General features: G+C 38.5%; 1 protein-coding gene across 2 annotated transcripts in view; it reads left to right on the plus strand.

The window, feature by feature from the left end:
• MKKS (MKKS centrosomal shuttling protein) overlaps positions 1–6,157 on the plus strand; it is a 30,977-nt gene extending 24,820 nt beyond the window's left edge. For both annotated transcript variants that reach the window (XM_082744405.1, XM_082744406.1), the window contains exons 7-8: positions 224–5,839; positions 6,048–6,157. In XM_082744405.1, the coding sequence (XP_082600531.1) occupies positions 224–664 (441 nt within the window). In that variant the 3' untranslated portion in view covers positions 665–5,839; positions 6,048–6,157. The remainder of the gene's footprint in view (positions 1–223; positions 5,840–6,047) is intronic.
• Positions 6,158–24,064: the final 17,907 nt, after the last annotated feature.

Genomic DNA, 24,064 nt, shown 5'->3' on the forward strand with positions numbered 1-24,064 from the left:
AGCATATATTTATACTTTATTTATACTATAATACTACTCTGATTAAGGAATAATAGCCTGGCCAGCTGATCCATACTTGGCTATTAGCATTTTGTTGAACCCCGAAGGAAACTGAACATAAATAGTAACTTGATGATAAGGGTCTGATCAAGTATTTTATTTTTGAGAAACTTTTTTGTAATATTGCTCTGTATGTGTTTTCAATGGTTTTATTACTCTTTAGACTTGTAACGAGCCAGAAAGCATTCTCAGAGACGATGGATGTACTCAAACAGAACTTCAGCTGCTCACTGAAGCATTCTGCCGTGCATTAGAATCTGTCGCTGGCTCTTTAGAACATGATGGAGGTGAAGTTCTTACCGACATGAAGTATGGACACTGTTGGTCCAGTCAGGCAGAGTCTCCCTCTGTTGTTAACTGGCCAGATTGGCTTTCCAGGTGTGGCTGTGGGCTATGCAATAGCCAGGAAGAACTCCGCTGGTCGTTCTTGAAGGCTACTCAGCATCCCATCGCACCACAAACCTGCCTTCCACATGAAGCTACAGGCTCATCCAACAACCTGACCTTGGACTGTTTCACTGCTAAGCTTAGTGGCCTGCAGGTGGCTGTGGAGACAGCCAATTTGATTTTGGATCTTTCATATGTCATTGAGGATAAAAACTGATAGCACAGCATGTTTATATTATAGACAAACAAAAAATCTAGTCAGGCGTCAGTTAAGAAAAAATATTGAGTGTATTTTTTTCTCTCCCCATATTCTGCTTATCTGGATAGATTATTCATAAAATTACAGAGATACTTACATATGGGAGAAAAGTATGATTCTTAAATAGAAATACCATAAAATATTAAAAATATGAAGCATTATTATTAAAGATATTAGAGTATCTTAGGGTTTCCACAGAATGCCACTGTATGTTTTTATGAATTTTTATTGTTATTTTGCCATCACTCAAGAATCTGCAGAAATTTAAAAATTTCCCAATTTATAAAAAAAAATTTACTAATCTATGCTCTGATTTGGATATACTTAGTATACTTTTTAGTAGTTATTAAACATGTTTAAAGTGTAAAATTAGATTCCAGAGTATCACAAAGCATCTAATATATATTGCTCAATCAAGAGAAGTGCTCAAACTACACATCTAGTAAAATTTCGATGTTCTTTACCTGAGGCCCTGTCATTCAAAGGTTAAGTAACTGATTTCGAACCTGACCTACCTATAATTTTTAGTTTTTCTCACAGTTCTTCATTTGTGTTATTTTGAAGAAATGTGTGATTAGGAAAAAAAATTACTTACATAGTAACAAAGCAGATAGAGAAAAGAAGTGGAAAAGTTATTTCTCTAGTTCACTCAGTAGTGTAAAAAAGAAACCAAAACAGCTCTCATAGTCAAAGTAGAGACACTGATGTTTCATCAAAGAATGTAATTTGAATGTTATGCAAATGCAATCAATGCATCGATAAATTGAAGAAGAAATACAGAATGCAGCTTGAGGAATACATATGGGGCTATAGCAGATGCTGTATTAAACCTTAGGAAAATGTTTTGAAAATTTTAGGAAAATTAAATGATGTGTAAGAGTCTGTGATCAGATCTATAGCCATGATAGAAGGAGATAGAATTTTTAAGCAATTCCCTCCAATATTCTTGTAATGCAAAAGAATTTTTACCCAGAGCCAAAGAAAAAAAATCCAATACAAACTCACAAGGAATGCAATATATATTGAAAACTCAGCTGCACTTCATGCTTCATAAAATAACTGCTCTTAAACCTTACTTCTTTTATTATTAGAGTCAAATAGAAGGGCAGTGTGGTAGGCAGCCTATAAGAGGCCACCAGTGACTCCTCCCTTACTCCTGGTTTTCACACCCTTGCATAATCCCCTCCCTTCCCAAGGTTGTAGAGACTGGATGTAGAGACGCCTCTGAGTCTCCATTCCCCGCCTTGTGAACAGGAATGTCTTACTGCAGTACTGCTATGCCTGCTTTATTATTGTATGTTGGGCATGGTAGGCAGATGACTTGTCCCATTAGCTTCTTGGGTCTATCAATGAAGAGGAGGTCCAGAAGCTGCACTTAAAGAAAAGCCTCACCCACCCTGACTTGGTTCCAGTGATAAGATTCCTGACTCCAAGCTGACATTGTAATGCAATGAGACTTCTGGGAAAATGGGGAGTATGGGAATGTATTTTGCATGCTTATGGGCAGCCTCTAAGAAGGCTCCCTGATCTCATTTCCTGGTAATGCATCCTTAGGGTGTGCATGGGACATAATGACTGGCTTTTAATGTATATACAGCAGAAGTGGTGGGGTGTCACATTGTAAAAAGATGGTCTTCTCTGGATCTCTCACTCACTCACCCTAATGGGGACCACCTGCCAGGTTGGAAACCAACTATCAAGAGGCCCACATAGCAAGAGACTGAGAAAGACTTCCAGCCAACAGCCCACAAGGAACTAACTCCTACTGACAACCACAAGAGTGATTTTAGAAGCATAGCCTCTTTAGCTGAGCCTCAAAAGTAGCCCCCACCACTGCAGTCACTCAAGAAGCCCCGAAGCAGAGAACGTAGCTAAATTACTCCCGGATTGATTCCTGACCCACAAAATTTGAAAGATAATAAATCTTTAATCAAGTTTTGGATGTAATTTTTTATGCATCAATAGACATAATAAAGGCAAGAACAAACGCTTATTTATAATTACATACTGAAAACTCGGTCACACAATGGAAAAAAGCATTCCTAATACCATGCCTCTGCATTTCCACCACCCCTCCAAACATAAAGGCAGTGTTCTTTATCATACATGTTCACTGTGGGGTTTTTACATTCACATACAAAAGCCTGTCACATGGGTGGCTCAGCTGGTTAAGTATCCGACTCTAGGACTCAGCTCAGGTCATGACCTCACACTTGTGAGAGAGGCTCTGTGCTCAGTGTGGAGTCAGCTTCAGATTCTCCCTCTCCCTATCCTCCCTCACCCCAATAAATAAATAAAATCTTAAAAGAGAGAGAAAGAAAGAAAAGAAAAGAAAAAAGATTGATTAAGAAAGCATGTCACATGGAAATATAATTCTCCTGGGTCTCTTTGGCTTTCTCCTGCATTTCCAAGTTACTCCACAAAGGGACACCACAGTCAATCTCTCTAATTGATCTTAGAGGCTGAGTGTCTACTTCCCATGACAGCCATTAGCTCTATCATTTTTAGCTTTGCCATAAAATTCAGTTACAGACCTTGGTGAAACATCAGTGCTCTCATTTTTTAATATGTCATAAATCTGCTGAAATACTCGCATAAAGTCATTTTCCAAAATTGTGTACAATCCTTAGTAGAAAATACTGTAAGTCGTTTTTTAAAAACCTCACTTCCTTAATTGTTCAATGAAATCATCATTCAAACTCAGATGGTAAAACAAGAGATAAAAGTTCTTTTTTTTTTTTTTTAAGATTTTATTTAGAGAGAGCACGAGGGAGCAAGGTGAGGGGGAGAGGGAGAATCCCAAGCAGACTCTTCACTGAGTGTCGAGCTGACACACAGCTGAATCCCACGACCCTGAGGCCATCAACTGAGCTGAAATCAAGAGTCAGATGCTTAACCAACTACACCACCCAGGCACCCTGAGATGAAAATTCTTGACGAAAATAATTTCAGAGGAACTCATTTTGACAGAAATAAATGACAAGAAAAAAAAGCAACCAAGTTAAGCCTCAGGCACTGCTTCGTGACTTAAAATAAAACTGAGGTCTAAATATTGCATTACGAGGTTCCTCAGGAGACAGAACAGGAACCTGATAGTTACAGAAAAGGAAAGGGAGAGTAATGCACAAGAGAATGAAGTCAGTGACAGCTCCTCACTCTTATGGTACTTACAGGACAGGCAACATTCAAGTTTATTGAGCCATAAGTGTCCAACGGGATTAGCATCTTATTAATCAAAAGAGATTAGGATTTTGGCAGCAAAGAAAAAATTGGAAAAGTAAAGCAAATGAAAAGAGTCTTTTAAGTCAAAATACTTATTTGGTCTTATAAACATCCCATTCCTTAATTCTTCCATTTGTACTATATTTTTAAAATCTTTACATTATTAGTGTAAATCAACCATAACAGTGAAGTATTTTACTCAAGATACGTAAATTAGTATCTTTTATTATCCTTGTGTCCTTGAACTCACTCAGTTTGTATAATCAAAGCTAGTTAGGCATTCACATGATAGTAGAGAAAACTTAAATACCTCTGTAAGATCCATCATATCCTGTATTCATCACAATGGTGAACAACTTTAAAGTAATATTGTTTACAGTCACATAAACTATGCAGGTTATTATGTAAGAGCATCATGTACAAAAATCTCTTACAGGTCCTGTATGCAGGCCTTGTCAGACATCCAATTAGTTAGCTTATTCGTTCCTTTCTAATAATCTTAGGGGAAACAGCCAAGGAGACAAAATATCTCCTACGGGGTCCTATTTCAGCTGTCTAAATAAATCTATCTCTTAATCTGGAGGAAAAGGCAAGTGTGAACCTCTGGTGTCTTTATAATATTTTGTATCATGTAGTTAAATGTTTCCACTTAACAGCTATGGTATCCCATAGTCCTTGGAAATTTTTGACCCTTCCCTACAAAAGTTGAATTTAAATTTTATCTAAACCCAATGTAAGCCTGTATCTTTAGATTGCAAGAAAATTTATATACTTCATTATTAAGGCTATAGTAACACTCAGAAAACAGGCCGCAGCCCCCGAAAATGCAGGTATGTGCTATGCCATTACCTGCAATAAATTGTGACTTTAGAGGGAAATGAAGTAACTTGATAATTTCCTATTAAGAAATCACACTGAGGGCACCTGGAAGGTTCAGTCAGCACAGGTCATCAGGATCCCGGGATTGAGTCCTACATCGGGCTCCCTGTTCAGTGGGGAGGGGAGTCTGCTTCTCCCACTCCTGCTCTCCCTGCTGGTGCTCTCTATGTCTCTGTCTCTCTGTCAAATAAATAAATAAAAATCTTAAAAAAAATCACACTGAGAAAATATTTATAATGAACATCCTATTTTAGCCCTGTTGCTTTTGTTTGACATGTTATACTTTCATTTTGAGAAGTATTAATTAACCTCTTTTTGTTCGCCAGATACAACAGTCGGTGGTATTAGAGGTTTTAAAAAAAAAGATTTGTTCACAGTCCCTGACCTCATGGAGCTGATCACCTAGCCCGTGAGATATTTTTTAAATACTCTTTTTCTTTCTTAAAAAGCAATTGCATAAAATTATTTCATAATCATTCAAATTATTCATAAATATTATGTGGTAATAGAAAATTAGGAAAGTATGCAAGACACACACACACAAGGAAAATAAAATCCAATGTCATCCCACTACCCAGAAATAACCACTGTTTACATTTCCTGTGCATCTTTTCAGTTTGTTTCATATATATACTTTTCCAAAATGTGATCATGTAGTATGTTATTTTATAATGTTCCTTTTACCTAGTACGATGTACGAACATCATAAACAGGTACAATCACTACATATCCTCCTATTACAGCATTTTTAATTTCTTTTTTTTTTTTTAAAGATTTTATTTGTTTGACAGACAGAGATCACAAGTAGACAGAGAGGCAGGCAGAGAGAGAGAGAGGGAAGCAAGCTCCCTGCTGAGCAGAGAGCCCGATGTGGGACTCGATCCCAGGACCCGGAGATCATGACCTGAGCCGAAGGCAGTGGCTTAACCCACTGAGCCACCCAGGTGCCCGCATTTTTAATTTCTAAGGAAATTTCTATTGTAGAGATTCTACCATAATTTAGTCAATGAGCTTTTATTTGTATACTTTCAGGCTGTTTTAATTTTTTTTTTTTTAAAGATTTTATTTATGTATTTGATAGAGAGAGATCACAAGTAGGGAGCGAGGCAGGCAGAGAGAGAGGGAAGCAGGCTCCCCGCTGAGCAGAGAGCCCGATGTGGGGCTCGATCCCAGGACCCTGGGATCATGACCTGAGCTGAAGGCAGAGGCTTTAACCCACTGAGCCACTCAGGCGCCCCAGGCTGTTTTAATTTTTGTACCAGTATAAGCAAAACCTCAGTGAACTTCTTGTATATATCCTTTTCCCATATTCTGATTATTTTCTCAAGATAAATAAACAGAATTAAGATTTCTGGGCCCAAATATTTATTTAAAATGGAAAGACCATCAATGTACATTGTCTTCATTATTAAGTCTTCCAGAAATGTTGCATCAACATACTCTGACCACAGTGTGTGGAACTGCCCATTTTCCTGAACTTTGGCCAACACTAGTTATTTTTTTGCTAATTTAATAAATGAAAATTGACTTCTTTTAGTAATCTGCATTTTTAAAATTATTAATGAGGTAAACACTTTGTAAACATTATTGGCCAATGTCTTCCTTCTGTAGTCAAATTTTTCTTAATAGGCCTTCCATGGTTTCTATCAGTAAGTTTGTCTTTCACATATATATTTATATTTTTTCATACACATTATTAAAAATATGTACACATCAGAAGGTACATTTTTTAAAGCAAATGCATTGCCTTTCTTCATGGTCTCAGTTTTCTAACTAGCTCCATAGGTCCAAGCTTTTAATGGTACAGTCTGGTACACTTCTATTGATTTATAATGCATAAACAGCAGTAAAACACCTATGAAGTGTGAAGAATATAAAATACTACATAAACTCCTGTCTCTGCCTTTTGCCATCTAACCCTGTGACAAAACATCCGTGATATGGACTCTGTATGACTTGACTAGGGCAGCCGTAATCAATTACCACAAACTTGGTGGTCTACAACAACACAAATGCATTTTCTCACTGTTCTGGAGGCTCAGAAGTCTGAAATCAAGGTGTTGTAAGGGCTACACTGCCCACACGGCAATGTGACCACATTCTCCTCCAGTCTTCCTTGGACCAGATGGGGGTGTGCTGATTTGCCCCCATTCAGGCTGTAAACTGTGATGGAAGAGCCAAGCTCCACCACAGGAACGCATGCCCACCACAGTTATACCCTCTGTACCCTGTGCCAACTGACCTCCCTTCCAAGTCCCTCCATATAAGGTGACCATCATATGCTGGGATGTGTGACCTTGACAAACCAGAAAAAAAAAAAAGTCTCTTCATTTTTAATGCTCATTTCAACAGCTATTTAGGCTCCGGGCACTGTTCTAGGTTCTGAGAATAAATTGTCAAACAGAAGGCTCACAAAAAAAACAAAATAGCATCAGACTGCAAATCTGAAGGGGTCAGTTCTAGATGACTGCCCCCTCCCCACCATGACCCATTCCACTTCAGATGCCATTGGCAAAACCAGGATATCACCTTGCTTCTGACCTACCAGCTACAGAACAGATTCCAGTGATCCCTCCTTGGGTTCACTTAATTTGCTACAACAGCTCACAGAACTCAAAGAATTTATTAGGTCACCAGCTTTTTATAAAAACATTTAACTCAGGAACAGCCAGACAGAAGAGATGCATAGGGCAAGGTATAGGGAAATGGCCCAGAGCGTCAATATTCTGAGTTACTACTATCCCCAAATCCATGTGCTCACTAACCCAGAAGGCTTTTATGGAGGTTTCGTTACATAGGCATGACTGATTAAATCATCGACTGGGGATGAGTGATTCAATCTTCAGCTCCTTTCTCCAGCCCACATGTCAGAGAGGGGGACTGAAAATTCCACACCTAAATTTTTGGTTGGTTCTCCTGGCAATCAGCCTCCATCCTGAGGGAGAGTCCAAAAGCCACACCATTAACATAACAAAAGACACATTACCTCTCACCGCTTAGAAAGCAAGAGTTTCACGAGCTCCGTGCCAGACATGGGACAGAGACCAAATATATTTCTTAGTGTAAATCATCAGTATCACAGTCCATCCGAGAAGTGAGGTCACAGGGCAAACAGCTACTCCCAAAAATGGAGACAGATACAGAGAATCAGTTTATCAGAGGAGAAACCCACAATCAGAAACCACCGCGGGAATGAGTGCCAAGGTGGGAGAACTGGAAGTGTTATTAATGAATTGTTGTCGCCTCAATATGGACAAGTCTGAGAAATAAAAACTGGGGGGTGGGGGGGGGCTGATGGGGGGCGGCACCTGGGTGGTTCAGTAGGTTAAACCTCCACGTTAGGCTCAAGGTCCTGAGATGGAGCCCCGCATCAGGCTCTCTGTTCAGTGGGGAGCCTGTTTCCGTCTCTCTCTCTCTGCCTATCTCTATTTGTGATCTCTCTGTCAAATAAATAAAATCTTTTTTAAAAATTATTTAAAAAAATTAAAAACAAAAAAGCTACAGGTGGACCGAATCATAGGGGAAGTCACACTTCCATGGGTTTTAAACCTCGCCCCATTCCAGAGCTCTACTCGGTATCAAACGCTGAATATCAAAGAAAAATCCCCTTGTGTTTTCAACAGGCAGAGGGGAAAAGGAACCACGTGGAAACCATTCTTCTTAACAAGCCCTGCTCTCAGGAGAAATTAATTTACCAATGCCTGATAACCTTAAAAATAAAATTGCCAATTATTTTACTAGCAAATGGGCTAGGAAATAGTGAAGAATTGCATTCTTCTGCGACATGTGAGCCACGTACCAAAACCAAGCAAAACCACAGGCCAGGAAGCCGAACAAAGCAAAGGAATGGTGTTTTATAGGAAGGGGAAATTGCAAAGACTGTTACAAACAAAAAGGCCATTGGTGTAAACTTGGAGTTTGAAGTATAATGGCTTTTCATTGGCTGAGTTGTGACAACTCTCATTGGCTGGGCTGTTGCCAGGGGAGGAAAAGAACCCTTCTTCCTCCTCCTGGGATAGTAAAGTAGCCTTGAAGTAGGATTGACTCGGAAGGTACAGCTCTTCCTGTTGCGTCTGCAACTGACAAGCTACAGCAGGTTGGGAGAGCTCCCCCTGCTGACCTCCCGACTCCATTCTAAACTAGGTTTCATGAATTGATTTTCAGTCTGTTTTATCAGACCTGCTGGGATATTATCAGAGGCATACCTACCTGAGTGATGAGAAAATCTCCAGTCCCCTATGTCCTTCCAGGGAGAAGGGGAAATACACACCTCCAGCCCTCTCCAGCTGTCCTGTCTCACCTAAGGGGGAACAAAAAATCTTGGACGGGTCCAAGATGTCCTTCAGTAGATGAAGGACAAGAGAATATTATTCAGTGATAAAAAGGAATGAGCTTCCAAGTCATGAATAGATACAGAGGAAACTCAAATGAATGGTTGCGAGAGACTGGGAGGAATAAATAGGTAAAGTACAGTGGACTTTAGAGCAGTGAAACTACTTGGTACAATATTACACTGGTGGATACATGTCATTATACATTTGTCAAAACCCATTAATAAAAGAGTGTTTTAAAGTTTCAATTGAGATAAGGCAAAATTACAAATTTATAAACTTGGTTGGAGTGGTTACAAAGATATTCAATCATTTGCTTAATTTAGAAGTCTTCATATGGGCTTAGTAATTTAACTGGGTATAATCTTATAATTTTCTTGGATTATGTCAGGGACTATACAATAGGCATATTTATTAAACCTCCCGGACAGTCTTGGTTTCCTAGAAACATAGAGAAATGTACTACATTTTACTTTTTATCAGTGTATCAGATACATCTATGAGTATGGAGTAGTGATTTCATTGCAAAGGAATTAAATATTCCCTGAAACTAAGAAAAATGCACTTAATTTGTATCAACAAATTACTAACATTTGATCTCAATAGTACTTAAAGTATTATCAAAACTGCTATTTTTTTCATCTCTTTACTCCTATTAAAAATTGTTTTGGGCTACAAGAAATGAATAAATATATGTGAAATAAGTATGAATCTACGATTATATAAGCAACTTGAAAATTCTCAAGTTACTCATCAAAATTAAAGAACGTTTTAAAACTAAAACAAAATTTTTTCTATCAGTTTTTCAATATAAACCATCAGCCATTCTTATTTATTTTACTTAGGAATTTACTATGCATGAACATCTTATTAAATTAGGCTATTCTTACATGACGATGTATAATGGAAATTTTTATCTTTATATTTATGGCACATGAAACCAAAGTCTTTACAACACAGATGAATTCAAGTTCTTGTTTAAATATTCTTTTTGCTTTTTATTGAGCATTGTAAGAAATATCTTCATCATTTTTTATTATAAATTAAATCTTGATTATCTGCATGGGTGAATCTCTCTTCTCATATTTGAATCCTTTCTGGTTTATTTTCATTGTAAGGCATTGACATAAATATTGGGCCTTTTCTATAGAAAGAATTTCAAAATGGGAAATTAAATATAAAGCACTTGCAGTTGGTTTTCTGAGCCATGATTCTTACTCACTTAGAAACGGATTAAGTTTCTCCTCATTCTCTTAATGAAGAGCTATTGTTTGCTGACCATGTCAAGCCATTGTGCACATATCTGTCTGTCTAGTCTCATTTTTCTATTCATTTATTCATGACCTAGCACCATAGCTAGGAACACCATAGCAAGTACAAAAAGTCATTGCCCCTGTTCTGATTGAGCTTAAAATCTGAAAATCAGCCACATAAGGGTAAATTTAATTTGAGTTATGTAGCAGAGTGATATAAGAGTATAATGGGAATCAGGAAGATTTTACCTAAGAAAAAGATGATTGCAATGAAATCTTAAGAAGTAGAGTTAATTAGGATAACGAAGAAATTAGATGATTCCAGGCAGAAAGAATAGCATATACAAAGGCCCTGTGGCAGAAGGAAACATCACATGTTTCAAAAGTTGAAAGATCACTGTTGCCAAAGCTTAGAAGGGAGGGCAAATGTTATGGAAGACCAGGCTGGGCCAAACTTTGTAAGCCATGATGAAGAGCTTGGAATTAATCCTAAAAGCAATGACAATCATGGCATTGTTTTGAGGTAGGAAAGCAGCAGAGGGAAAAGTACTGATTTTGAGGAGAAGAAACTAGTTAAGAAGTTATTCACCAGAATGGGGAAGAAATTATGGCAGATGGTGGTGGCACTATAGATGAGAGACACAGATGGACTCAAGAAAAATTCAACAGATAGACTCAGTGGGATTTGTGATGATTTAGATAATCACAAATGGACAGTTGGATGGTTAGAGATAATGCTCTGCTTTTAGTTTACCCGTCTTGATGACTGGTAGAGGAAAGGATTTGCAAGAGGGATAGTATATTATGTTTTGAACATAATGAGTCTAAATTGGTTTCTTGCTAATCAAGTGAAAAGAGTAAGGAGGTAATTAGATATACAGGTCAGGAGCTCAGAGAATGACTTTAGGGTAGAAATACAAATATATGAGTCATTTGCATAAAGGTAGTTACTGAACCTGTTCATTGACTCATTATTTAATCACCCACATTTATTTATTCATTTTTTAAGATTTATTTGTTTGAGAGAGAGTGAGTGCAGGGAGGGACAGAGGGAGGAAGAGAGAAGCAGAATCCCCACTTAGCACAGAGCCTGAGCCAGGGCTTAATTCCATCCTGAGATCATGACCTGAGCCAAAATCAAGAGTTGGATGCTCAACCAAATGAGCCACCCAGGCACCCCTTTCCCCACACATTTAGTACACCTCTACTATGTTCAAGGCACTGTTCTAGGTTCTGGGATTCAACTGAATTTTAAAATCAGTTTGAGAAGTTCCCTGAAAGTCCTTTGGGACTTCAGTTGGGATTTCATTATTTATACATAATTGACATCCATGTAATATTTAGGCAGTGCAACCTGAAAAATGATATACATAGCTCTCTACTTAGAATTTACTTCTTTAATACTTTTATAATTGTTTCATTACGTGCCTTGCATGTTTCTATTTTTGGATTTATTCCTAGATTTTCTTTTAAAGATTTTATTTATTTATTTGAGAGAGAGAGCACAAACTGGGGGGGGGGGGGCGCAAAAGGAGAGGGAGAAGCAAACTCCCTCCTGAACAGGGAGCCCTACCCCAACTAGATCCCAGGACTAAGAGATAATTAACTGAGTAAAAGGCAGATGTTTAACCAACTGAGCCACACAGCTGCCCCTATTCCTAGGTATTTTATTAGGGGTTTTTTTTTGTTGTTGCTGTGCAAAGAATCTTGATGTCACATTTCTCAACTGATTATGACTGACCTATAGAAAGGGCATTGGTTTTTGTATGTTGGACATTTATTCTTTCCTTACTAAACTCCCTTAAAATCAGTTATTAGAGTTAATAAGTCAGAATCCCTTGGCTTTTGGAGCTAAACAGTTGTATTATCAGCAAATAGTAACAGTTTTATTCCTTCTTTCTGATCTCACTGAATCAGCTAGGATTATGAGTACAATTTGAATAGTAAGAGGGATAGTTAGAACTTTTTTTAATTTCTTTTGTTTTACAGATCTGTACCCTTTTCCAGTCTGTATGAAACATACCTTTCAAGATATAGAACCAAGAAATATCTTATGGTAATGTCCCCAAATGCTTGAATTTATATTGAAAATGAGCCATATATAAGATAATTTAATGTGTAGGCCCTACTGTCATTATTATGAAATTTGAAAATGTCAAGTTTTACTGTTTAAATGGATTTTCCCAAAAACTACGGATATAACATGGACTTGACGATTCCAAATAAGAAAGATCTTTTTGGTTTGAGATCTACATCCTAAAATATATTGAGCAAGCTTAGAAAATAGCAGGGATAACCAAGCCAAATTGGAACATATGTCTGAAAGGCTACAAAACCACTAGTCTTGCACAGTTAATGATGACCCTGGAACATGTGCTGTGAATAGCACTTTGCTTCCTGTTAATAATAGCTTGCCATCTAAATAGAATAATATAAAGTGTAATGAGTACTACTCTTAAGATAAATATTGCTTTTGTTTTCAGTGAAGTGGAAACTACTGCCTTTGTCTTTTTTTTTCTTTTTAATTTCCAGTTGCTACAAAAAATAAATTTACCCAAAGGTATGTCCAACAGCCATTGCATAGCTCTGAATTCAGGATATAGTCAACTAGGCTGATGAAGAGCAAAGTTATCATTATTAATCTGCAAAACATTTGAGGGACCTAGGACTGTCAGATTTGCTTGCCAAATTGCATAATGTTTATGGACATTTAATGTCAAAGTGAATATAACTATGATGATTTTGACATGCCACTCTATAGATAAGAACAAATTATTTACCTTTAGAAAAAATACACTTTTTTAAAAAAGTAGACTCCATGCCCAGTGCAGAACCCAACATGGGGCCTGAACTCATAACCCCAAGACCAAGACCTGAGCCAAGATTTAAAGTAAGACACTTAACCAACTGAGCCACCCAGACATCCCCAGAAAAATATACTTTGTAAAGAGGAAAACATTTAGACCAAATGGTCACTTAACAATATTTTCAGTTAAAATATATAGACTTTCAGGGGTGCCTGGGTGGCTCAGTGGGTTAAAGCCTCTGCTTTCGGCATGGATCGTGATCCTGGGTCCTGGGATCAAGCCCAGCATCAGGCTCTCTGCTCAGGGGGAAGCCTGCTCACCTAACCCCCGCCACCTTTGGCTCTGCCTATCTGTGATCTCTCTCTGTCAAATAAGTAAATAAAATCTTTTTAAAAAGTATACTTTCAAATTATGAAATGACTGAGACTACTCTCTGACTTCAACTAAACCACAGAGCAAGCAGCTTTTGTTTTGTTGAATTATGCACATTCTCCTGCTATCAAGAATTTTAGAAGTCCCATGTAACACTGCACACTCCCATATCACTTCATACATTTTGTTTTTTTAAAGATTTTATTTATTTATTTGACAGAGAGGAAGAGTACAACCAAGGGGAGCAGCAGAGGCAGAGGGAGAAGCAGGACTCGATCTCAGGACCCTGCAATCATGAACTGAGTGGAAAGCAGACACTTAACCCACTGAGCCACCCAGGCAACCTGTACTTCATACATTTTAAACATATGTAAAAGATTGAAAATTTTAGATATAGTTCAATTAAATCACTCTGTAATGTTTTCTTCCCAATTGCAAAGGAAAAAATTACTAAGAATTATCAATTATGATTTTCTCTGGGTGATGGAATTATGAATGGCCCTATCCACTTTTCTGTTTTTTAGAAATAATTTATGTGAGTGTATACTACTTTAATAATAATAATAATAATAACAACGAACAATAATTTTTTAGAAGTTGATTCAAGGCAATAGGGAATACATTTGCTCAAGTAAAGTTTCCCAAGGCTAGGAGTTTTACGTAAGTTGTTGAGTTAGAAACAATCTTGTGCTCGGGGTGCCTAGATGGTTCAGTCTGTTATGCATTCAACCCTTGATTTCAGTTCAGGTCATGTTGTCCATGTCATGGAATTGAGTCCCGCATTGAGCTCCATGCTGGAAGTGGAGCCTGCTTGGGATTCTGTCTCCCTTGCCCCTCCTATGCCCCTGACCTGGCTGTTTCGCTCTCAAAAAAAAAAGAAAGAAAGAAAGAAAGAAAGAAAGAAAGAAAGAAAGAAAAAGAAAAAAAAAAACCCAACACCTCCTCTGTCTGTTGAATAAACATAAATTAAAGAAAAGAAGAAATCTTGTGCTCAAATCTTGAACTGAGTCAAATCTTGAACTCCTCAGGTCTCTATTTCCCCTGTCCCCATTCCCCATAAGGTGAAACTTGACCGTGCAGAAACAAAAACAGGATACAGGAGGATATGGGCAGAATAACTCTCCCAGTAGAATTTTTTAAAGATTTAATTAATTAATTAATTAATTAATGAAAGAGGATACATACACACATAGGGAGTGGGTGCGGAGCCCAACATGATATGGGACTAGATCATAGGACCTGAGATCATGACCTGAGCAAAAAGCAGCCACTTAACTGACTGAGCCACCCACGTGCCCCTCTCCTAATAGAATTTTTATCTAGTATTTCCAAAGTGGTTATAACACTTTATACTGCGAAAAGTAATAAAGGGAAACTGACTAGAGTGGGCTCAAGGTGCTAGAAAGGGAGGCTGGTAAGGGGAGACTTATGGCTCCATGTCAACTACCAGAATTGTCAATTACAGATCTCTAACAGAAGAACCTCAGCAGGAAAGAATCATCAACTACAGGTGCCAGCAGGGAAAGATGTACATTGCCTCTCCTACAAGAAATGGTCCATCTCTGCACCTCAGCCAATGACCAGATGTCATCAACCTGAACTCCTCTGGTTTTTCTCCAATGGACTTTTATTCAAAACAATCCTCCTCGATTTCCTCCTCCTTCAGAAAATAACATTGCTCTGTTTTGTTTGCTGGACTTGCCTATGGTTTTGTTGAAGCTTGCGTGTGTGGATTGCAATTCTGTTACTCTCAAATAAACCCATTCTCTGCTGGTAAAAAAACTGGTAGTTTTATCTGTAAAGTTAACAATGCCTTGACCAGCAGGAAATGCTCACCCCGTCTCCCACCTCTTCACCTGGATTTGGACTGGTTGGCTGCTGCGATGTTCAAACCGCACTGCATCCCTAGGCTTCTCTCTCTCTCTCTCTCTCTCTTTTCTGTACCACTGCCTGTGCCTCTGCACATATATACACACCCCTACCCCTGTATCATGGAGAGTAAGCCCTTTACATGAATGTTGAAGTCCAGACTCATTGCATTCATTTCCTTCATTCAGAAATCATTATACCTACTGTGTGCAAGATAGATGAACAAAGTACAGAGGAAAAAGGTACAAAGATAGAGCCTCAAAAGGGAGGGTCAGGCACTTAAATATCTGGTACAGGGGGGCTTGAATGTCTCAGTGGGTTGAGTGGCTGCCTTTGGCTTGGGTCCTGATCCCAGGGTCCGGGGATTGAACCCTGTGTCAGGTTCCCTGCTCAATGGGGAGCTTTCTTCTCCCTCTCTGTCCCCCAGTCATGCTCGCTCGCTCTCTCAAATAAATCAACAAAAATAAATAAATGAATAAACATCTGGTGCAGTCACCCACGAGAAAAGTGTTGGTGAAGGCTTGGGATATGTGTCCATGACAGCTGTCGGAAAAAAGGAAACAAGACTCAGTCAAGGCAGGGTCACCCAGGAAATGCCGTTTGGGCTGAGCCTAGGAGGTAAAAAAATAATTACCGGGCCAACTTCAGACAAAACACGTAGAAGATGGGGTTTCTCGTGGTCCATCCCCCTGGGTGTGTATTTCTGAGAACCCAGAAGTTCTAAACTAACATGACAGCTGCCCAGAGTTCAAGGATGGCGGGGTGGAAAAAGGAAGACAATGGAAAAATACATGAAAAAATGGTGGAGGAAACAAAGATAAATATGGAAAGGTCTCAAAAAGAGAAAGAAACATTTATTTTTACTACTTTCTCTGGTCATAGAATCCAAAGACACAATCCAGAGTTGCAACTCTCTTTATGTCTCTCTAAACTGCACCAAAGTAGTAGGTAGAAGAATTAAATAGCCAGCCTACTGTCCAGCAACCTGGTACAGCAGAAAGCAGTGGCTCTCAAACTCTGGCTGGCCTAGGAATCACCTGGAGAACCTGGTAGAGGTTCTCTGAGCCCCACACCCAACGATTCTGGTTCAGAAGGTCTGAGGTTCTGCATTTCTCCTGCTGGCCCGCAAGCCACACAATGAATAGGAGTACAGAGAAACCACACCTAGGGATGCAGTGCGGTTTGAACATAGGAGTACTGGAATAGGAGTACTGGAAAAATATGGAAGTCAGGTCTAGAAACTAACATCTCTTAATATGAGGGATATTTTCTAAAAGCTTAGGCTCATAGAACAGTGCTGTTGGTAAGAGAATGGATCTGATGTTAAACAAATTGAATGCAATCCCATTTCTCCCAGTTCCGATAGTTAGAGACACTGGACAAATGGCTTAACTCTCTGTGCCTCCGTCTCCTTGCCTGTAAAATGGGAATAATCATAGCTACCTCATGAGGGGCTGTGAAGACTGAGTGAAATGACACTTGTAATGTGCTTATTATTATTAGCACAATGTCTAATAGGTAGTAAGCACTTAATAAATCTTTGCAGATAGGGCCACTTACTAAAAGAACAGCAATAAAAACCCATTTCATAGTGGACTTCTGGCAGGATATAGAATTTAGAATTTAATAGAAATACTGATCTCTCACTTCTACAAAGAAACTACATTTGAACAACAGAAAATGTGAATCCAAAGTCAACCTGTTAAACGGGTATCACAGGCTGTTTCTTCAACAAATAACAGCAGAGGAAAAAGATAAAGGGAGTGGGGACCCTACTGATTAAGACATTTAAGAGATGCAGTAATCCAATGCAGCGTCCATGCACTGACTGGATCCTGAATCAAAAAAACTAACTGGAGGGGCGCCTGGGTGGCTCAGTGGGTTAAGCCGCTGCCTTCGGCTCAGGTCATGATCTCGGGGTCCTGGGATCGAGTCCCGCATCGGGCTCTCTGCTCAGCGGGGAGCCTACTTCCCTCTCTCTCTCTCTGCCTGCCTCTCCGACTACTTGTGATTTCTCTCTGTCAAATAAATAAATTTAAAAAAATCTTAAAAAAAAACTAACTGGAAAAAAAAATAATCACAATTAAGAAAAATTATAGTCTTGACTATTTGATGATATTAAATTATTTTTTTCATTTTATTTTAGATGTGATAATGATATCACGGTCTTTATCTAAGCCTTTTAAAGTTGTGTGTGTCTAGGGGAGCCTGGATGGCTCAGTGGGTTAAGCCTCTGCTTTAGGCTCAGGGTCCTAGGATGGAGCTCTGCATCAGGCTCTCTGCTCGGCGGGAGCCTGCTTCCCCCCTCTCTCTGCCTGATGCTCTGCCTCCTTCTGATCTCTCTCTCTCTGTCAAATAAATAAATTTTAAAAATCTTTAAAAAGAAAAAAGATGTGTGTCTCTCTATGGAAGCCTTTACAGATAAAATACAATGTCTGGAGTTTGCTTTAAAATCATCTCGTGATGGAAAAGAGGCAACGGCTGGAGTATAAATGAAACGATACGGACCTTATCCTAATCAGCTTTGAAAATGTGTGATGAGTACAGGAGAGTTCATTATACTATAACCTCTCTTTCTGTCTATGTTTGAAAAGTAAAATACTTTGTTATCACAATAGAGAAGTAATAATTTATAGAATTCCAAACGATTCAGTACTAGAAATGCTTTTTTCTGTTAAATTATTGAATGTCATGTTAATTCTCACATTTCTGATAATATCTTTGACATGAAACTATTTACACAGCCTATATTTCAATTTCTGCCTCCAACTACTCTTATAATTTATGAAGTTGAAAATAATATTACTAGTCACCTTGGACCGGTGCAGTTAGAAATAAATATTGAAAAGTGGTATCATGATTGAGAAATCTTCAAAAAGTCTCAAAAAGATTCGACCCCCAAGTGAAGAGAATTTAACTAGATTTTGCCCCTATTGATTGGAGAATCAAAATATGAAAAGGAATTTTTTTTTAAGATTTTATTTATTTATTTCACAGAGATCACAAGTAAACAGAGAGACAGGCAGAGAGAGAGGAGAAAGCAGGCTCCCAGCAGAGCAGAGAGCCAGATGTGGGGCTAGATCCCAGGACTCTGGGATCATGACCTGAACTGAAGGCAGAGGCTTTAACCCACTGAGCCACCCAGATGCCCCTGAAAAAGGATTTAGGAAAAGGCTCATTCTGAGAACATTTGGACTCTGAAATGTCATCAACAATCATGATTCCTTTTACTGAAAGACTGGCCTCAGCCTTCCTTTAGATGACTGCTTCCACTTGACTTTGTAAAATAAATAACCCAAATCTGATTAACTCTACCCGTTTTAAGAACACACCCATTAGATAGAATAACTGTAGTTACATTCTGAGCCACAATCTTCTAAAAGTTTGGGTGGTATTTTTGTTTTGCTGTGCACTTTATTGAACTATAACATACACTGAGAAAAGTGCATATCAATATACAATCGGTGAATATTTACAAGTTGGGCAAACACATGTAACCAGTACCCACCCCCCCCAAAAAAAGGACAATTCTCTGCTGTGTTCCCTTCTAGTCACTACTCCTCCCAAGAGAAACCAGCCACTCTTCTGACTGCTAACATATGGATTCATTTTGCCTTGGTTTTTTGTGCTTTAGATAAATGAAATCATATGGTCAGTACGGACTCTCTGTGTCTAGCTTTTTTCACTTTTTTCACTTGTCATTATGTTTGGGAGATTCATCCATATTTTGTGAAGATGTAGTAAATACTTCATTCTCATTGCAATTTTTGAATTGTATTGTCTAAATAAACCAGAAGTTATATATCCATTCTTCTCTTGAGGAGCATTTGAGTTGTTTCCAGTATTTGGCTACTATGAATAGTGCTACTGAGAACATTCTTGTACATGTCATTTAGTGAACATATGTACATATTTTTCTTGGTTATATAACTTTGAATGAAACTGATAGGGCATGTATGCTTATAGTCAGCATTACCAGATAAAACCAGGGTGACTCACAATTAACACTATGAGAGTTCTAGTTGTTCCACACCCTATCCAACATTTGATCTTTTCTGTCTTTTTAATTTTAGCTTTTCTGGTATATTTTGATTTATGTGTAGTTTTAATTTTCATTTCACTCATGGAAGCCAAGCACCTTTTCAAATGTTTATTGATGATTTAGGTATTCTCTTTTCTAAGGTGTCTGTTCAGGTCTGTTGCCTATTTCTAACAGATTGCATCTTTTTTCTTGTTGATTCCTAGGAGTTCTTTATATATTCTGGATAAAGATCTTTTGTTCAGAGTGTATGGGTGGCTCAGTCAGTTAAGCATCTGCTTTTGGCTCAGGTTGTAATGTCAGGGTCCTTGGATTGGGTCCCATGTCAGGCTCCTTGTTCTCTTCCCTCTCCCCTTGCCCCTCCTCCCCATCCTCTCATGCTCTTTCTCTCTCTCTCTAATAAATTTTTAAAAAAATCTTAAAATTAAAAAAAAGTCTTTTGTTGGATATATATATTACAAATGTTCTTTCTGCAAATTGTGTTTTAACTCTCTTCATGGAGTTTTTTGATGAACAGATGTTTGCAATATAGCCCAATTCTACTTTTTCCATTCTATGTTTTGTACTTTTTAAAGTTTTATTTATTTATTTAAGAGAGAGAGAGAGTAAGTGAGAGAGAGAGACCGCGTGCGCACAAGTTGGGGGAGGGGCAAAGGGTGAGGGAGAAACAGACTTCCAGTCAAGCAGAGAGCCCAACTTGGAGGTCCATCCCAGCACCCTGAGATCATAACCTGAGCCAAAGGCAGACACTTAACTGACTCAGCCACCCAAGCGCCCCTGTTTTGTACTATTTAAAAAAAAATCTTTGCCCACCCAAAATTACTTGTTTTTAAATTTTTTTAAAGCTTCTTTGTTTGACCTATTATTTTTATTTTTATTTTTTTTTAAAGATTATTTATTTGACAGAGAGAGAGAAAGATCACAAGCAAGGGGAGTGGCAGACGGAGAGGGAGAAGCAGGCTCCTCACTGAACAGAGAGCCCAATGTGTGGCTCAATCCTAGGACCCTGGGATCAAGACAGGAGCTGAAGGCAGACCAGGCCACCGTTTTACCTTTTATAATAAGATCTGCTGTCCATTTGAAATTGAAATTCTATGTAAGATGTTTAGGGGTCAAATTATACATGCATATATCTACATCTATATATATATGTATTTGGAGATATATATATATATATATATGTCTTGCTATCTCATGCCCCAATCAAGTTGACACATAAACTATTGCACAGAGACCTGGAGGAGATTCCTGTTTGGTGAATACATGATGTGCTGGGAGGGTAACATGCCTGGATTCCATAAGGAGAGAGCACAGAGGCTCTGCCTTATCTCCTAACTTTGCTCTGTGCCTCTCTTTATTGGTCAGGTCTGCATTCTTTATAATAAACCCAAATTGTAAGTATAAAATATAAGACTTTCCTGAGTTCTGAAAATTCTAGCAAAGCATAAAGCCTGAAGGGGTCTATGATTTGTAACCAGTTGTTCAGAAGGGCAGTTGTCCTGGGGACCCCATCTGTGTTTAGCCTCTGAAATGGGAGCAATCTATAGGATCTACGTTAATTCTGGGTATTTAAATCAGAATTGCATTTCAGGACACCCAGTTGGTGTGACAGAATTGACCTCATGACATTGGTCCTTCTTCAGTTACCAAATTGTTGTTTATATTCATATTATTCTCACTTGTCTTACAGGAGAATTTTACATATGTGGTGCCCACTTGGCACGCTGTAGAAGCTTACAGGTATCACAAAATGCTCACAAAACTCTTCTGATTTCTCTCCAGAGCTCTCTCCTTTCTATTTTCCCCTTAATGCCAAAACACCCGTGAACATTTGTAATTTCCACTCCAGAGGATTTCCTATCATGTCTTAAGTTTTAAGGATCATGAAGGCTTGGACAGCACTTCTTCCTGACAGGTCAGAGTGTTCTGCTCTGGTGGAGATAATCACAGCACCATCTCCAACAACCTGAGCCCTTGGGTCTTTTCTCTTTTTTACCTAGTTTTCTACCTATTTTTCTCTTTTTAGTTGATTTCATCCAGTATCATGGCTTTAAATGTCATCTATATATTTCATATATATAGATGCTTTGAACTCTGGATTCTTCCATTCCATTGTCCAGTCAAAATCCTCACTTATGGGGCTCCTGAGTGGCTCAGTGGGTTAAGCCTCTGTCTTCGGCTCAGGGTCAGATCCCAGGGTCCTGGGATCAAGCCTCATATCGGGCTCTCTGCTCAGTGGGGAGTCTGCTCCCTCCCCGCCCCACCCCGCCTGCCTCTCTGCCTACTTGTGATCTCTCTCTGTCAAATAAATAAATAAAATCTTAAAAAAAAAAAAAATCCTCACTTACATCTAATACTTCTCTCGAACTTAACACATACAAAACTAAGTTCATAATGTTTTCCCCAAATCCTGCACCTCCCACAGTCTTCCCAATCTCAGTTAATGGAAGCTTCATCCTTCTAGTTGCCCAGGTATGAGTCTTGACTATCTTTCATTCCCCATGTCTGATCTATCAAAAATTATAATGGCTCTATTAATAAGAATATTCCAAATTCAATTATTTCTCTCCACCCTCCCTGCCATAAGTAGATTCTACCCATCATTCTTTCTTTTTTTTTTTCTTTTTTTAAACATTTTTAAAAATTTATTTGAGAGAGACAGAGTGAGAGAACATAAGAGGGAGAAGTGGCAGAGGGAGAGGGAGAGGCAGGCTCTCCACCTAGCAGGGATCCTGAAGTGGAGCTCCATCCTAGGACCCCTGGATCACCACTGGGGCCAAAGACAGACACTTAACTGACTGAGCCACCCAAATGCACCTACCCATCATTATTTATTGATTAAATTATTGCACTGTACTCCTAATTGGTCTCCTTGCACAGATGCCTCCATGGTCTATTCTCAACACAGAGGACAAAGAGATTATATTAAAAATAAGTTAAGAAAAAATATATATAATTTAGATCATGTCACTTCTCAGTCTGAACTGTCCAATGACACTCCCTCCCATTCACACTAAAAGCCTACATTCTTATTAAACTCTACAGGCCCTTCATGGCCTGGCTTCACTTCCTTTCTGACTTCATTTCCCAACTTTACCCATTATTTACTCTATTACAACCAAGATGGTCTCCTTTCTATTCCTCTCAGGTACCAGGCATACTCCCACGTCAGGGCTATTTACTAACTATTCTCTTTGCCTGGGATGCCATACCCCCAAATACATGGCTCATTCCTCCCTTATTCAAGTCCCTTCTCAAAATTCTGCTTTTGAGTAAGATTTTCACTGTTTATCTTATTTAAAATTTCAAACCTCCTCATCCCCAGATATTCACATTCCCTCTTTCTGCTTGATTTTTCTTCTTAACTCATATAACCATCCAACATACTGTGTATGTTGCTTATCCAAGATCCAACTAGAAGTTCAATTAAATAACTTATGCAATTAGGAGCTGGGGAAAGAAGAAGATTCATAATAGCCAGGAAAGACTTCATAGCACATGATGATTTGAACTGACTTTTGAAAAGGTAGATGGAATTTGAGTAGTCAAGTGAGGAGAAAGGAAAGTATTCCACATGGGTAGGGGCCAGAGGGTGGGGTGGGGGAGGTGTTGAGGAAGAGACATGAACTATTTTTCAGAGACTTAAGATGCAAAAGTCTGATCTCTTAAGGAAGTAAGGTATTGTAGTACTTTTTTGGGCATTTCCTTAAACACAGTCACTTTTTCATCTCTGTTTTCTCAAAGTTTATCCCAGTACCTGGCAAAGAATAGAAATTCAGTAAATATTGGGTGGATTATTGGATGAGTAAATGGATGAATGTATGGATGAATGGATGGACCAAAGGATAGATAACTAGGTCAATGATACAAACTCATGAATCCAGCTACTTTCTGTTTAAACTACACTGGATTCTGATGCATTATAATCATAAAGATAATTCTTTACCCAGGGGTCAAAAGACCGAGTTAGTTTTAACCCACACAGGAAAGAACCTTTTTAAAAAGACTAAACTTTTTTTTATCATTGTAAAACACACATTATGTTAAATTTACCATCTTAACCAATTTTTTATAGGTTTATTTATTTATTTGAGAGCACAGGAATGAGTGGGAGGGGTAGAGGGAGAGAGGATCTCAAGGCAGCTCCACACTAAGCCACTAAGAGCATAGCCTGGGTGAGGGGGCTCATTATTACAACCCTGAGATCACAACCAAAAGACAGATGCTTAACCTACTGCACCACTCAGGCATCCCACCATCTTAACCATTTTTAAATGTATAGCTTAGTAGCATTAAGATTTTCACATTTCTGTACAGTAAGTCTGTGGAACTTTTTCATCTTGCAATACTGAAATGCTATACCCATTAAATATTGATTACCCATCTCCCTCCCCTCAACTCTTAGCAACCCCCTTTCTACTTTCTGTTCCTATGATTTTGACTGGTTTAGATACTTTGTAGGAATGGAATATTTGTCCTAAAAAGACTACAAGAAATTTTAACTTCCCTTTATGCTACTTTGACAGTAGTCACTGGGAAACAGTCTACCTTGGAAGACAAAGTTCCCTGTTCTGCAATTCAAAACT

Source organism: Mustela nivalis (assembly GCF_964662115.1).
Source record: "Mustela nivalis genome assembly, chromosome: 8".
Lineage (NCBI taxonomy): Eukaryota > Metazoa > Chordata > Mammalia > Carnivora > Mustelidae > Mustela > Mustela nivalis.